This window comes from Parambassis ranga, chromosome 10 (assembly GCF_900634625.1).
Source record: "Parambassis ranga chromosome 10, fParRan2.1, whole genome shotgun sequence".
NCBI classification, from domain to species: Eukaryota; Metazoa; Chordata; class Actinopteri; family Ambassidae; genus Parambassis; species Parambassis ranga.
In genome coordinates, this window is record NC_041031.1 from 14922810 (window position 1) to 14939840 (window position 17031).

Consider the following 17031-nt stretch of genomic DNA (forward strand, 5'->3'; position numbering starts at 1 on the left):
TGCTTGGCTGTCACAGATAAATCAAAATCAAACAACATTTAAGCTGAAAGTTGGCTTTATAAAACACTCTTGACACATTTAGACACAGTCATGTAAACAAATGATGTGTGATATTAACTTACTATAGGCTAAAATAAGAATCACCTTCCTCCACTGTCTAGGAAACTGTTCTGCATGCTGGTCAATCGAGGCGAACATGACCAGGGTACACCGCGCTATTCTCAAGAGGCATTCCTTCCGATAGCTACATGTCCTTTAGCAACGTGTAATAGCTGAAGAATCTTTAACACAGAGCCTCATACACCACTCTCATATGCACACCTGCCCTTTTAAAACAGCGAGTACTCTCACCTCTGGATTCCAACACCTGAGGCTACTGTGGCAGTTTCATGTTTGCCTCAGACTCACTGGAATTACCAGTTACTAGAAAATATAATGTAGACTCCCCTGAATCTGCAGTTTTCTACATGGTTGATGCGCACTGGTCTTATCACGGCTGTATAATTGATATAATTTTAATCACTTTAAACATTAGACTAGCAACTTACTGCATTCATACTTTGTGTGTGTGAATATGTGTTTGAATGAGCACAGAATGTTGCTCTGTGTTGCTGTTGTTGCTGCTGTACTGGAGGGAGCAGCTGCTTTGCTTCATTCTCACTTCAAGCTCAGGTGAAGAAAACACAGGAGACTGCATCAAAACGCATCTCCTACTCTTTAGTTCAGCTGATCTCTGTCTGACACTTTGCAACACTCTTGGCCAGAATATCAATGAGCTGGATGTGTTGTGTCTGTAATATACATTCTGCAGGATTTTAATTCCAGGGTAAATCCATCTTGTGGTTTTAAAGGAACGCACAAACACATAAGGTCATTTGTGCGCTGGGGTTTTAGCTTTGGTCAGGAGTTGCTGTGAAAGTGGTTGTTTGGGATTACCTGGTCACACATTCTTATTACATCCATGCTTAAAATTGCAACACATTGACACGCCGTACCTCTAGATTCTTTTGGCTCAGGGAGGTAAGGTGAGTTCGACAAAGCTTTCTTTTGGCTCTCTCCAATGCCTTGGCAGAGACGCACAAATGTTGGCATGCCTGCAGATTAAACACTTCGTCCCTGGGTCACTTGATTAAAAGTTCTGTGGTCCAGAACCGCCCACTCTCCCTTCCAAAATGTAAATGTCTCCCATGTGTTTCCTACTGATGAACAAAAATGGGAAATAGTAGAAACATCTCATCTATGAGACTACACCCTGCATTTAGAGGGTTAGCCCCATCTTCTACACACCCACACATTGCTCCTGCTGCAGCCACAGCAACATGCTGCAGCCAGACTTTGTTGTGACAAATTTAATGCATAGCTTTTCTGTTTGAATGCCATGTGTTTATCATTAAGTGTTAACATTACATTTCTCTGAAGTTTAATTTTTTTCCTTCCCCTGTAGGTGATAGTGGACACCCCCACCAGCCCAGTCACCAGTGGCCTACCCTTATTTTTTGTGATTACAGTTACTGCTATCAAGCAGGTAAGTTAATAATGGCTGATCATTTTCAGCCATTTCTGTTGCCTTGTCCTCATTCCCTCTTTGTCTTTCATTACATTACACCCTTCCCCCTCCTTATACCATTTTAAGTCCCACTGCCTTCATAACTCCCTTGCTGTGATTTTTGTACAAAGTATGTGACTAGTGCTCTCTTGGGTTTTGTATTAATGCGCTCTGCTGGAGAATTCTGATTGGGGTGAAGGCGAAATGGGCTCTAGGGGAGTGTGAGCAAATGGAGACGGAGCAACTCTATTACAGAGATACAAATTGTCAAGGGGAGTGTCTGTTTCTTTGACACCGTTGCTTCCATGTCCCAGCTTTAGATGTATTGTTTTAGAATTGGCTTTTCAGTTAGACTACTATCAGTGCATCCCCAGACCTCTAGCGGCTTTGAAATGCACAATAGTGGATGGGCTTCCTTACAAAAATATCCAGGATGCATTGATAGCACTGGACCACCCTCAGCCAGGCTTTGATGTGGGACACAGAGATAGAATACCTCAGCCTGACTGGTCCAACTGTGTAGTACTACTAACCATCCATGGAATTCTTCCCCCCTTTTTTCTTCTTCCTTTCATCCATCATCGTAAAATTTCTCTGCATCACTCATCCAGACTTTCTCCTCCTATCAACTTTCCCAGTAATCCTGTTTTCTGGCTCAAGCTCAGTCTTGGCATACATTTCGGCTTCCCCTCTCGACCCTCTGCATCTCTGCACCATCTCCTCTATTCCCATTGCTATTGTAAAATAGTTACGGTATGCTTTTGTGCCGATTGCTGCAGTCCCAAGTATTATTTTTTTTAACCTGTCTCATTATTATTTCATGCTATACTCTCTTAATGCACTACTGGACGGTCGCCATCCCATCGGCTGCTGCAGGCTCTCATACACATAATTATAAAACACTGAATGTAAGAATTAAATTCTATGCATGAGCACTCATGTTGTCTACGCCCACCTTTGGATCAACAGCAGGTCCTGATTCACCTCTACAGCAGTGTTTTTTTTCTGTTGTGACCCTGTTCAGAAGTCCAAAATCATCCATGGCCCTCCCTTAACTTTGACAGCCTCTGTTTGACTGTATCAGTTTGTTCTGATGTTACAGCCGTAGCTGTCGCTGCCCCATGGGTACTAATGCCAGAGAGAAAGTTTTTGCTTTTTGTTGTGCTAAGCAAACAATGCTATTCTGATTTTGATATATTGCTGTAGGGCTATGAGGACTGGCTCCGGCACAAGGCTGACAATGAGGTGAATAAGTACCCAGTGACAGTGCTAGAGGACGGCCGGAGGATAAACAAGGAGAGTGAGAAGATCAAGGTACTTTTTAGCTCTCCCATCTTAACCTAAATCAAATGGAATAAATAATAGCATCAAGAGAAACGGTGTTGCCATCTTTGAATGACAGTGTTTGGAATATATATAGAGGGCAGAACACGCTGAGTTGATTGGAAGTTCAAATACGGGTGTGATGGCTTATTTATGCATTCATGTGTTTGGTGCAGATTATATTGAAGGTGCAGTCTATTTCTGTTTGCCTTAGGTGAAACATTTACAAAGATGTTAAGATAAAGGCACTTAATTAGATTTAAAGTGGACCAGAATTGTCTTGGTTACAATAAAGAGGCTGTTAGTGCTGCTGATACCTCTGAGATTCACCATGCAGCTGTCAAAACCAAAACAGTGTTGCTGTGTATCTAACTTTGGACAGATGCTCACTGCACAGGAGCTCACACAAGTTAAATGTGACCTTCTAGTGCTAAATGACCTAAAGTAAACACTTAGATTTTTTTCTGTCAGTACTTGGCAGACCGAACTAGATGTAAAAGGTAAGTGGCTATTGACCAGCAGTCAGACAAATGACTCTGCATCAGTTGCTCTTGTTACCCTCTGTGCAGGCAGTTGTTGAGCCGTAACAACTTGATAGGAATCCTTCTCCCTAGTGGTAAAATAATGTAAACCTGTGGTTCTTTAACCTTCTGTCATCTTAATGCACAAGCAAATAGTGTCTTAACAAATGACTTTTATTTGTGATTCGCCAGGTGGGTGATGTTGTGGAGGTGAAAGAAGACGAGACCTTTCCCTGTGATTTAATACTGCTGCAGTCGAGTCGAGATGATGGCACATGTTTTGTTACCACAGCGAGTCTGGACGGAGAGTCCAACCATAAAGTAAGACGATGTATTTACATATTTTGAGAGGGTGACCGGGTATAGAAAAAGTAAACACATCAGGGTGTCTCGCCCAGTTTTCTGTAACGGGAAGCAGTGGAAGATAAAGTGATCACTTGACCTAAGTCAGTCACAGCTCACACTCTGTTCCTCTCTGCTTCTTCCACTTCCACGTCCAGACACACTACATGGTGCCAGACACGGAGAAGGATCTGGAAGCTCTCAACGCCACCATTGAGTGTGAACAGCCACAGCCTGACCTTTACAAGTAGGCAATCATCATGTGGTCCCTCTGGGTTTACACCGCAAGCATGTGTTGCCTGTGATTTGTTGAGCAATGGATTACTTCTGTGTCAGTTAAGAATGTCCTAATTGACTTTAATATTAACATGTATTGAAGTTGGGAGGATTTGGCATCCTTTAGTAAGATTTTGTTTGATTTCATAATTGGGATGGAGACAGAGGGCTTGTTTTTAGTAAACTGTAGGAACATCAGTTGTTAACTGTTGTCAACAGTCAGCAGTTGGTTTCCCCTCAGGTTAAGGTGTAGGAATGTTGTTATTCAGGAGCAATAATTTGTCTCCACCTGTAATTACCCTGCCCAACCTCAGAACCTCTGATTTTAGGTCACTGAGGAGTTCCAGCTTATACTTCAAATCCACTGTTGTATTAACAGGTCGAATAATATGCAGAAACGATACCACATATTGTTGACTTTAGCTTGTATTATGTACGAGTTTCTATGTTACTCTGTTCCAGGTTTACCGGGCGTATGCACATCTACAAAAACAATCAGGAGCCTGCAGTGAGGTGAGAGCACTCATGCACAGCCATCTCAGCCCACTTTAACTGAGAGCAGAATCAAAACACAGTTGCTTAAGCACTCATTTGTTTCCCTTTGCATCACCAACAAATCTTTATTCCATTGATCCTTCATTGCAAACAAGCATTAAAATTAAAACAGGTTGGCAGGACTAGCTGCCACTTCTAAAGCACTCCCATAGGCATTTATCATTGACTGCTTTGTAATGGCCAAATAAACAAATGCCAGTGTCCTTTCAAGAACACTGGGACCGATGTATGCCCAGACTGCAGTCATTCTGTGTACTGTCTCTGCGTATTTTGGAGTGGATGCCAGCTTGGCTGCCAGGTTTCCACTTAGAGAATGGAGGAGTGTGTGGATTGCAACAGCCTCTATATGACTAAACAGTTTGGTCTGATGTGATTGTACAGTCCTTTGGGCCCAGAAAACCTGCTGCTGAAAGGGGCAACCTTAAAGAACACTCAGAAGATCTGCGGTGAGTCAGAAAATGTTGGCTTTATTACAGTAAGGTTTATTACTGAAGATGGCTTATTATCTAAAATGCTGACCCCTCTTTTTCTTTGTCAAGGTGTTGCAGTTTACACTGGCATGGAGACAAAGATGGCTCTTAACTACCAGGGCAAATCTCAGAAACGCTCTGCTGTGGAGAAGTAAGTTTAAAGAAAAGGTGTGTACGTAACACGCCTCGCCCACTTATTCATGTGATTTCTTATATTTACAGGTCTATCAATGCCTTCCTTCTGGTTTACCTTTGTATATTGGTGAGCAAGGCTCTAGTGTGCACTACACTGAAGTATGTGTGGCAGAGCAACCCCGGACACGATGAGCCTTGGTACAATGAGAAGACTCAGAGAGAGAAGGACACCAATCTGGTAAGTTGCTGCCTGTCGTTGCTGTTAAAACAAAAATTGCATGAATATATGTGCATACTATGTCATTGTTAATTTGATACATAGAGGCTTCTGTTTGTACATTTTAATAGTACAGCTCCAACCATACTAGTAAAGTATTTTACAGGCCAGAGCCTCGTCTTATCCACACTAGTAAAACAGCAAAATGGCCACTGCAGACCTACACTGTGATATGCTCCATTTCATTAGCTGTTAACCCCCTGCTCTGCTCTAAACTGGTAACACAGTGCCCATCAGCAGGTATTCATCTTTCATGTGCACACAAACTAGGTCTTTTGACCTCAACATCTGCATTTTGTGTATGGTCATGTGGTTGGCCTAATGGCCTATTTATTTTTAAATGTATTTAAAGCTGCTTATATCAGTATAAATTATGGATATAAATGGTGCAAGATGTCACTTGCAAAATTCTTTCCCCCAACAGTATCTAAAGATGTTCACTGACTTCCTGTCCTTCATGGTGCTCTTCAACTTCATCATTCCGGTGTCCATGTATGTGACGGTGGAGATGCAAAAGTTTCTGGGATCCTTTTTCATCACATGGGACAAAGATTTCTTTGACCCTGAAATTGAGGAGGGGGCACTGGTCAACACATCAGACCTCAATGAGGAGCTTGGACAGGTCAGGCTGATGGATTAGATTAGATTATGGTAGATTACATTTTATGTGAAATTGTATGTGTGTGTATTTAAAATGAAAATAGATATACAGTTATTTTTTAATATAGGTTTTCTATAATTCACCTAAAAAAAGTCTATATTTTGCTGTTGTACATAATGCCAGATTGCCCGTGCTGTTTTTATGACACTCCTAACTCAAACAGTGCTGTCATAAATCAGTCGTGCTTGGTTTGCCAGATGATAACTTCAGTTTTAGTGGTGATGCTCCGTTAAACTGATAAATACTGTAATTGCTTTTATTGTTGTTGGAACCTGTTAGAAATTGATTTTTATGGGCTTGTAGGAGTCTGTGATGTTTATTTTTTTATCACATTACCTGCAGGTGGAGTATGTCTTCACAGACAAGACGGGCACCCTCACCCAGAACAACATGGAGTTCATAGAGTGCTGCATCGATGGCTTCCAGTACAAATACCGAGACGTGAGCACGGAATTGGACGGCTTCTGTGTCACAGATGGACCTGTAAGCAAACTACAGGAGAAAGCTGGCAGGGTGGGTGTTGCGGTGTCCCTCCATCTGTTGTAAAAGTCACACAAGCATTAACATATGGACTTTACATAGCTCGTTGCTCAGAAAGACCCTTCATAGGTCACACATGCAGTCTGCTTGACATGTCAACATATGCATGAAAGGGTGGAAAGTGGCCGTGTGGTCTTGACATGAGCACCTGATAACACTTTACAGACTGTTGCACTTTAACACCTACAATGATAAGAAGTCAACTTTTTGGACTAATGCCTCTAAACTCCAGCTACTGTATATGACTCCTTGTGTGTCTGCACATTATTTATAACTTACCAATTACTGCTACTGTATCTCATTGTATTAAGCCATGTTCATGTTGTGTCATTAGGAGAAAGAGGAGCTGTTTCTGCGTGCCCTGTGTCTCTGCCACACAGTGCAGGTGAAGGAGGCCACAGAGCAGTGTCAAGGCCAAGGGGATGGGCTGATAGACCAGGTGGATGGCTTAGGGGTGGATGGAGAGGTACATCAACTGCTGCAGGAGCAGAGGGGCTTTATAGCCTCCTCACCTGATGAGATTGCTCTGGTCAAGGGGGCCATGAGGTATGAGACATTGTATTAAGGACACAGGTTTAATGTCACAGAATATGTTTATAAAATTACAGCATAGCATTGCTTTTTTAATTCATATGCACTTACCTAATGGTTTGTTTGTGGTGATTTGTCTCCATCTGCAGGTATGGCTTCACATATCTGGGCCTTGAAAGTAAAACTATGAAAATTATGAACAGGCACAGTGAAATTGAAATGTAAGTAACATTTAAAAGTTTTTTTTAATTGTAGTTACTGCATTGTAGACAAGGTAACACTACATCTTGATTCCACTCCCAAAGGTATGAACTGCTTCATGTGTTGAACTTTGACCCAGTCAGAAGGAGAATGAGTGTAATAGTCCGATCCAGATCAGGTGAGCTATACTACTGATAGGTTTGAAGAACTGATGGCAATTTAGTGTGTGTTATCAGCTATTGTTTTATGTTGTGTGTCTGTTTAAATGTGTTCCCAGGTGATACACTGCTTTTTTGTAAGGGAGCAGACTCTTCCATCTTCCCTCGAGTCAGACAGGAGGAGGTGGAAAGGATACGCATGCATGTGGAGCGCAATGCAACAGTGGGTGAAACAAACAACTTTGCTTGTCAGCTGCTATGATTTTATAGGATTAATTTGTATATTTGTATTTTTTCTTAATCATTTGTCATTAGTCTAACATAAGTTATTCTTCTACCCTTCAGGAGGGCTACAGAACACTCTGTGTGGCCTTCAAACGTCTTAGTGCAGAGGAGTATGCCCAGGCAGATGAAGGGCTGAGGGAAGCTAGACTGGCTATGCAGGACAGAGAGGAGAGGCTCATGGCTGTTTACAACCAAGTGGAGACTGGAATGAGTCTAATTGGGGCTACTGCTGTAGAAGATCGGTGAGTGCTTGCATAACATAAACATACAGCTCTCATGAAACGACTAATGATGAAAGTTGCTGAGTGTCTTGCAGGCTGTTTGTGGTTGTCCCTCTTTCTTATTAGACATCGGTGACAAAAATGTGTGTTCACACTGCCATCTTGTGGTAGTAGGCCTTCATGATCAAAGATGTGTAGTAATCTCTTTTTTCCTGCAGGCTTCAAGAGGAGGCAGCAGAGACTATGGAAGCCCTGCAGGGAGCAGGCATGAAGGTTTGGGTCCTAACAGGAGACAAGATGGAGACAGCAAAGTCCACCTGCTATGCGTGTAGATTGTTTCAAAAGAACACAGAACTCTTGGAGCTAACGGTGCGTACTCTGGAGGACGAATCAAAGACACGCGAGCAACGACTGCATGATCTCTTGCTTGAGTACCACAAGAAAGCTGTACAGGATGCACTGCCAATAAAAGCAGGCGTCACCAGGTTGGTACCTTGATTGGCATCATTTTAAACATGATGTTTTTTGTGGTACTATTTTCTGTATTTTCTCCTTTTGTTGCAGGAGTTGGTCTATGTCAAACCAGGATTATGGTTTTATCATAGATGGAGCCACTCTGACGATGGTGTTTAACTCCTCAGAATCCAACTCGAGCAGTTACAAGAGCTTGCTCCTGCAGATTTGTCAAAACTGCACAGCTGTGCTCTGCTGCCGCATGGCCCCTCTGCAGAAGGCACAGGTCAGAACAAACAAATAAAATAAAGATACCACTGGCTTAGTAAATAATGTCTCAATACTTTCACACTTACATTGTTACTCCATCTCCAGATTGTAAAAATGGTGAAGAATTCTAAAGGCAGCCCAATCACCCTTTCTATTGGAGATGGAGCCAATGATGTTAGCATGATTTTGGAAGCTCATGTTGGCATTGGTGAGTAATTTTGGTTTTTAATTACTCATATAAATATAGGAATTTCTTGCTTTTTTATTGAAGGTAGCATGTGTTTTGTTTCAGGTATTAAGGGTAAAGAGGGTCGACAGGCAGTGAGGAACAGTGACTATGCCATCCCAAAACTCAAGCACCTCAAGAAACTTTTGTTGGCTCATGGACATCTCTACTATGTTCGCATTGCACACTTGGTGCAGTATTTCTTTTACAAGGTAAGAGGAAAGTGATGCTTTTTTCATGTTCGTATCTTGTTTGCAGGTTCGGCAAAGCTTGTATTTCCCATACAAACTCATACATTCACTCAGAAATAATGTGATGAAGAGGCACATATTTGTCTGAATTGATCTTCACAAGTTAAACTGATTTGTATGTTAATGTATTGTGTTTTTGTCTTTGTGTGTTTGCTTGCAGAATCTTTGCTTCATCTTACCTCAGTTTTTGTACCAGTTCTTCTGCGGCTATTCTCAGCAAGTGAGTATGGCCTGAGTAACAAAGTGGTTCAGAGATTTTCTGAATATAAAAGGAGGCAGAGTCCCTTAAATCCACACCTTCTCCTCCTCCTGAATGCCAGACTCTTTCCTTCAGTGTGCCCTTCCCTCACTGCCCTGGGATGTTTGAGCTCTGATGTGCTTATAAACAGACTTATACTGCATAAGCAGTTAGTTATAAAGACATGTCACACAGACAGCACAGTATATACATAAAAATATTACTTCCTGATATTCATCCTTAAATTAGTGCATTGATGAACATTGGTCTCATCTCCTTTTAAGATAGTTGTGGTTTGTCACATCTGTCTGTGTGAAAGGTGAGGTTGAATTTTTCATTCACCCTCACGGATAGATCTTTCATAAATTCATGAAAGATATATATATATATAAGCTTGTTTCTATGACAAGCTGTATATGTTTCAGTTATGCCGGTGTGGATGAGTTCTGTCCTCTCCATGATATTAACCCCTAGTTACCCTTCCTTACCCACCCCTCTCCCTTCCGTATCCTCCCTTCTGCTGCCATCCTCCCCAGCCCCTGTATGATGCGGCCTATCTGACGATGTACAACATCTGCTTCACCTCTATGCCCATCCTGGCTTATAGCCTTTTGGAGCAGCACATTTGCATTGAGGTTCTCCTGGACAATGCTACCCTCTACAGGTAAACCAGGGGATTTTATTTTCCTGCTCTACAATTGATACTTATTATAGTGTCTTCTCCTTTATGTTTTAAATCCAGGATTGTTTAGTTTTGAGCAGTGACAACTTGAAAGAAGGGCCTTATTTAAACAAGTTTGTTTATATTTAAGACTACAAATAATTTAAAAGCTTTAAAAGTGATTTTTTTGTATTTCTGTCTTAAAAGAATTCACTTGAATATTTGATGGTTCTTCTTTTTTATAATTCAGATTGTGCACACATAAAATAATGACTTTGTTCATATATCATATCATATCATCCTCCTCATTATTTTCTTCAGAGAGATTGCTAAGAATGCAATGTTGCGGTGGGGACCGTTCCTCTACTGGACGTTACTAGGAGTCTTCCATGGCTTGCTCTTCTTCTTCGGTGTTCGATGTTTGTTCAGTAACCCAGCCCTACAAGACAATGGCCAGGTTTGACCTTTTTTTTGTTAAATCACCATCTAGGCAGACATGATATTAACGTGTTTTCAAGCACAATCTCCTTACTATATCTACTTTTTTTATTCCAGGTGTTTGGAAACTGGTCATATGGCACGATTGTATTCACTGTCCTGGTCTTCACTGTAACACTAAAGGTAAGTTGTCCCCAGGACATAGTGGAGAACATGTCTAAACATTGACTGTTAATATGATTTTTGACACATGTTTTCATCTCTCTGTCATTCCAGCTTGCTCTGGACACGCGGCATTGGACATGGATTAACCACTTTGTTATCTGGGGTTCTCTGGCTTTTTACGTGTTTTTCAGCTTTTTCTGGGGAGGAATAATATGGTCAGAGAACACTCTGGTTTGTGGTTTTTTTATTGTAACTCTTCTGGACCGCTGAGACTAAAAGCGTTGCCTCTCCTACAGGCCTTTCCTGAAGCAGCAGCGTTTGTACTTTGTGTTTGCCAACATGCTGAGCTCTGTGTCAGCCTGGCTGGTCATCATTCTGCTCATCCTGCTCAGCCTACTGCCAGAGATCCTGCTTGTGGTTCTCCGCAAGCCCCGCGGCCCCCATGCTCGACAGGTACAGCAGAAACAGACGCATACTCACACATTTCACCCTGCCTCTCTCTCTCCACCATTCTCCTTCATCTGTATCTCCCACATTTATACTATGTAGATGCTCTTTGTTATGATAATTAACCATTTTTTTCCCCAAGCTTTTGGTTGGAGTCCATCTTAAATGTATTTCAGAGGGAACGGAAAGAGCTATGAGAAGGATTTAAATCAAAGCCCTCAGATATGTTTGACTGTAAAGTTGCACTGCTTTGTGAATATGAAGTGACAGAATCTCTCATGGCTGCGGTGTTACATAATGAAACAGGGAACAGCAAAGAAAAAATTAAATCTCAGGTTCTTTGGAAATGTAATAACAGTTTCTGACAGCTAACATCCAAACACATCCCGCTGATCCAATACAGCAGTGCTTTCATGAGGTAAAGGTCCAGTGCTCTTGTAGCTTGTAGTCTTCAGTCACATTCGGCTGTATGTGTATGGCCACAGTAAAGAGCGTAGGATTGTAAAATAAAAAAAATCAAAGATGTTTAACATTATATTTGGCAGCCATCAAATTAAACATGAAAATAAAAAATAAATGAGGTACTGACTCAGGGCTGGTTTGACTTCACAGCCGCTAAGAAGAATTTCAGAAGAATTTCTCAGACATATTTTGGTATTTCATTTCCCTCCCCATGAGGCTTCTGTTTTCCAAACAGCTGGAAATGTTTGGTGGTATGAGTGTGCTTTTGGGTGTATCCCACAGTTTCTTTCTTTTTTTTTAATTTAAATTGTGCCAAGACTTTGTTTTTTTTTTAGGAAAAGTAGTAAACTTAACCAAATGTCTTGCACATATTTGAGAGACACCATGCAGCTTTGTACAATACAGAGCAGATGGTATACATTTGTTATGAAAGAATGATTAAAAAAACATAGTGATCACAGGTTATAAAGCTTCACATGATGAATTGTTATTTATAATGTATTATTTTCTTGGCTTTTATTTCTCAGAAATATTTTCTGTCTTTTTTCCAGCTTGGTTTTCCTAACTGGTCTTGTTGTGTTTGCACTTGAACACATCTTTCTTACCTGTGTCATGCTCTTATTTTCTCTCTCCTCCTCTCTGGATTCTTCTCCCCTAAAGATGAAACATCGCCTTCCTTCCTCGGGGACATCTACTATCTTCATGTTGTCACAGACTGCTAGCACTCACAGCTTCTCATGGAGTGACTGAGGTCTCTTTTTCTTTCTGTTAACTTTTGTACATAAGGCTCTTCTTGCAGCGTTTCTGTCTGCTAAACCTGCTTGTTTCCTACTTGTTCTGTCCTTCCTCTCCCACTGTAGACTCCTTCTTTACCTTCTGAAGTCATTTTCTTTTTAGATAGATTAGGTCAGAAAAATTGATCCTCTATGAATCATTCCTTTAAGTTTGAGTACATTTCCCTTAATATGTTATTAAATAGGGAGGAATTCTGTGTGCCCAGCAGTGTGGAGAAGGACAGGGTGTCCGTGCTAAGAGTGTGTAGTCAGTCTTTCATCCATGTCTGTCCAGTTGTATCAGTCAGTGTCTCCTCCCAGCTGCCTGTGCTGCTCCAATGCCTGCTGCCACCGCATGTCCAGTCAGGTGACTGCAGCACGTCAAAGCACCCAAACTTAACTTGCATGAGGCTCAAGTTCACAACCTCACCCTGGAACCTCGGCACAATCCCTGCAGGGGCTCTGCATTTTGTCTGTGTGTGTCTGTCTGTGTGTGTGTGTGAGTGTGTGTCTTTTATTCCATTCATTCTTATGTGAAAGGTGCAGAGTGAACGTCCGAGGAAAAGGAGTCCAAAAGGGCTCTTGGACTGATTTTCATTGTCCACCTGTCTTTATATTGTATATGTTTGTTGTTTTGTGTATTTGAATGTCTGTGTGAAAACACACGATGAAGAGAGAGAGAGACAACGTGTGTGTGTGTCTGTCAGCATAGTGACATCAATGGTGTCTCTTGCGTTGCCATTCTAGAAGAAGCTGGCTCAGTCGAGTGTGGGGGGCCTCCAGTCACCCCGGTCTTCAGCCAGGCCCCTGCTCATGAGAACCTTTTCAGACGAGTCCAATACTGTCATTTAAACAGGTACCAGCCAACTTTCAGGCCACTTAAGCCAATCAATGACTCGCTCCCCCAGTCAGCCTCTCCAGCTGTTCTTGGCTCTAACTTTGAGTGTGTAACAAGGGAATCAAAGGCATAATGGCATACAGGCCACATTCAGCAAGACCCCAGTGTGGTGTTATGTGTTGTATAAGTTGATATTGGCTGGCTGAAGAGATGCACTTTTTCCATGTCACTTGTTTTGTGTCTTATGTTTTTTGTGCATTTTTGTTAAAATGGTCAAATGGTGCATTTATGTGACATGTGAATGCCTCCCTTTGGATGCCTAGCTTATATTACCTTCTGCATGTGCTTTTAAACCCCACTTTCAAATGTTTTTATTTCTAATTTATGTTGACTGGGTGTGTCTGAGGAGTCTGTTTTTCTCTGTGTGAGCTCTCATGTGTTTACTATTTGTGACATGGAGGTGTGGTTGTGGTTGTTTTTTTCCGTTCTTTCCTTTTTTTTATGGTTTGTGTGCACACCCAAACGTGTGTTGGTGATCAGCGTCTGCTTACTTACCTGGTAAATAACAGACGAGTGCCACACTTAGCTCAGTGCATGATGTGATGATGGCATAACCTCTGCCTGAAGGCAACAGCTGTATTACAGAGGGTGGACAACAGAATAATGACACAAACACAATTTCTGCATTAAACACTGTCACTATCACTGTTCAAGGAAAACCAGACCTAGTTGTCTAATAGACTTGGTCAGCACGACATCCCATAATTGGTTCTTTCTTATTAATAATTACCTAAATTGCTGGAATGAAATTATAATTTCAAAACTGTTATCAGTTTTAAAATTGTAAATATTTATTTATATAATGTGTTATGAATTTGGTCTCTTTTGCTTAAAAAAACAATCTGCTTTACTGCACCTGTTTGTGTCTTCGTTTTTTTGTCCACCCTGCTGGACACAGGACTGAATGTCACACATCACTGCTGAGCAGGGTTGCTGATTGACACACTCACAGTAACACCAGTCCTCTTATACAGCAGTTGTTATTGTTTAACCTTCCTTTCTATTCTCCCTGTAGCTGTCGGAGGAAGGCATCCTACAAACATCCAGGTAAACCACAAAGAGACAGACATGCAGTGACCTTCTGTGTGTGTGTCTCTTCTGCACTTGTAAAGATCAGTAAATTTGGGTAAAATCCAGATAATTTCCTTTAATAATTTTTTTTCTGTTGATCTCTGGTGGAGGTGTAACGCATGGCCAATCACGTTTTCGCCGATCACTCGCTCTTTCTCTGCTGATTTGGGGGGAGATGTTCAAGCTCTCTCATCCTCTTCCTGTTGTTGGCAGACACTCATGATGACAGCATAAACTGACATCCCTTTTCTTTGTGCTCTTTCCAGATCGCAGCTGTCACACCACTATCCTACAAACATCTGAAGGAGCGCGAGTAAAAGGCAGCAAGGACTCAACAACGACAGCGACATCTGGCCTCAGTCAGGGTCTGGTCAGAGCTGTCTGAAAAGAAGTGGAGAGGAGGAGGAGAAATAACACATCTGCACAGAGTTTGGGGGGAGAAGAGATGAAAAGTGGTTCAGCAGTGTTTTTTACTGGCTTGTTTTCTCCTTTCTACCCAATCCTGAAATGGCCCAACGCATGCCTGCAGAGCAGTGCCCTGCATTATTTTATATTTATTCAAATGACAGGCATGAGTTCCTTTTCTTTCACTTTTGATTTATAAATACTAGCTTACGATTGAATGCATACATGGCTGCCTTGTTAGACGCTCTACTCAACTGTTCCAACTAGCAGTTGTAATATCCACTCCAAGAATGGTACATCTGCATGAAAGAAGGCTCAAAAGAACACTCCACTGAGGATCAGTTACTTTATCATTCAGGCATTTTTAAGATTACACTCTCAACTGTGATTCTAGTTTTTACACTCATCTAGAGACACAACCCATTTAAGATGAAACGTTACCGAACGTGACTTCAGTCAGTGAACAGACTGTTAAAGCATCAAAGCAGTTTTTTTGATGATTATTTGTTTCGTTGATGAATCTATATGGACGGTTTAAGAGGGGTTACTGGAGGTCACTACAGATCCCCACTCACCACCAAAAAGTGTATATGTGTGTGTGTGAGTGTGTGTAAGAGAGAGATAGAGATAGATTAAAAATGTTGAGCATGTTCTGGCAATGAAGTCATTGCTTCCAGCCTCAGAGATAATTTAAGAGAGTCCAATTAAGATGAGTAAATTAATATATGTGCTGTATTGTATATAGCTTAGAGATGTACGGTATGTTAGCATCTGCTCAAAGCCAAAAAGAAGATTCCGTCCATCAGAAAGTGGCATGTCACACATGTATGTGTCTCTGTGTGTGTTTGTCACATAAGTGCGTGCAACTGTACGGGGTGAGAACAGCCACAAATGCCTGCGTGTAATGAAAACCAGGATTACTTGAATCTTGTTGATGTAGTTTGGTTAGACATTTCCTGCACTATTAAGGAAACTGGTTTCTTCATTGCAGTCACTGAGGCACATGAATATATGCCTGAGCACACACACACACACATATCAGATAGAGAAGAGAATTAGACACAATTAGCCATACACATTGTCCACATTTATGCACACATGCACTAAAGCCTAAATGAGGTATTTATAGTCATTAGCCATGTTGATGTTTGCATCATTTTGTCTCTGTTGTGAAGAAACTCCAGAGTCAGTGTAGTTATTGTCACTGTGAGGCCCCGCTCTCAGGTCGGATCTGCTGACAGAGTGGACTGTTTGGTCTTTTCTTCCTTCCTTTAACTTCTTGTGTGTAGTGCTTCATACATTCCATTTAAACATGACTCACTTTTAGATACTGTTTTGGAATATTTTCTCCTTCTTTTACCCCCACAAACATATATCATATACTCAACATATTTATTGTTCAGTGTAATTTTACTCACAAATGTTATATTTTTATTACATAAATCTTTTTTTTATTGTGGAGGGTGTTCAGCTTTGTGCCAGTCGAGTTGTCCTGTTATACTGCAGCTCTGATGTGTGTGAGCCCGCACCAATCCCATTTAATAGTCTTTGTTATGTATACAATGACAGGCAGCCCTGCCTCTTCTCCAAATCAAAAAGAAGAAGGTGATTTTACTCCTTCTTTGAAAATAATTTGCCTCTTATCACAAACGGTTGTAGAATCTTAGTATGTATTTTCCAGTACTGGCCTTGTATTTAATCCTATTGACTTGTCAAGTGCATCAACAAAATGGCAAATGTAATGCCAAAATGAAATTTACATGCCTTTCTATATCATTTCTTACTGTGACCATCTGTGACCAGAAATGAGGAGCGTGTGCGTGTTTTTTTTACCCAGACTGCACTGTGCCAGAGATACTGGATCTTCATAGAGAGAGGGGCTGCCTGCTTTGTTAACAATGAGAAAACCTTTAAGTGACATCAGAAATGCTATTTTCAGAGCTTCATATATGTTTGAATCTAATCTTTGCCTGTCTAAATGAAAAGTTAAAAAGAATGGATTGTATTTTTAATGCAACCTTTTTCCAGCCACTTTTTGTACAAAAATTTAAAAGGTCTTAAAAAGAAAAAAAAATGAAAAAAAGCACGAGAGGCCCTGTGGTTGTGGACTGTTGTCCCTGTCTGTGAGGGCTGGAGGTGGACACCTTCAGGCACCTCAGCAGCTCAGATTGTGTCGTACAGCAGGGACACTTTGCCGCCTCCAGCCTTTTGGGTCTCCAGCTTCAACACTT

General features: G+C 41.3%; 1 protein-coding gene across 6 annotated transcripts in view; it reads left to right on the forward strand.

The window, feature by feature from the left end:
• The window catches only part of atp11c (ATPase phospholipid transporting 11C (ATP11C blood group)), a 35558-nt gene extending 18684 nt beyond the window's left edge, over positions 1-16874 (forward strand). For 3 of the 6 annotated variants that reach the window (XM_028416374.1, XM_028416371.1, XM_028416373.1), the window contains 28 exons: positions 1445-1525; positions 2753-2860; positions 3583-3711; positions 3891-3979; positions 4471-4521; positions 4945-5009; positions 5103-5184; positions 5256-5406; positions 5870-6067; positions 6449-6619; positions 6981-7192; positions 7327-7398; positions 7483-7556; positions 7656-7759; positions 7882-8063; positions 8261-8527; positions 8607-8781; positions 8871-8973; positions 9058-9203; positions 9403-9462; positions 10017-10144; positions 10463-10598; positions 10697-10762; positions 10856-10959; positions 11041-11197; positions 13174-13282; positions 14340-14371; positions 14662-16874. In XM_028416374.1, the coding sequence (XP_028272175.1) occupies positions 1445-1525; positions 2753-2860; positions 3583-3711; positions 3891-3979; positions 4471-4521; positions 4945-5009; positions 5103-5184; positions 5256-5406; positions 5870-6067; positions 6449-6619; positions 6981-7192; positions 7327-7398; positions 7483-7556; positions 7656-7759; positions 7882-8063; positions 8261-8527; positions 8607-8781; positions 8871-8973; positions 9058-9203; positions 9403-9462; positions 10017-10144; positions 10463-10598; positions 10697-10762; positions 10856-10959; positions 11041-11197; positions 13174-13278 (3216 nt within the window). In that variant the 3' untranslated portion in view covers positions 13279-13282; positions 14340-14371; positions 14662-16874. The remainder of the gene's footprint in view (positions 1-1444; positions 1526-2752; positions 2861-3582; positions 3712-3890; positions 3980-4470; positions 4522-4944; positions 5010-5102; positions 5185-5255; positions 5407-5869; positions 6068-6448; positions 6620-6980; positions 7193-7326; positions 7399-7482; positions 7557-7655; positions 7760-7881; positions 8064-8260; positions 8528-8606; positions 8782-8870; positions 8974-9057; positions 9204-9402; positions 9463-10016; positions 10145-10462; positions 10599-10696; positions 10763-10855; positions 10960-11040; positions 11198-13173; positions 13283-14339; positions 14372-14661) is intronic. The other 3 variants (XM_028416372.1, XM_028416376.1, XM_028416377.1) reach the window with 3 other exon arrangements.
• Positions 16875-17031: the final 157 nt, after the last annotated feature.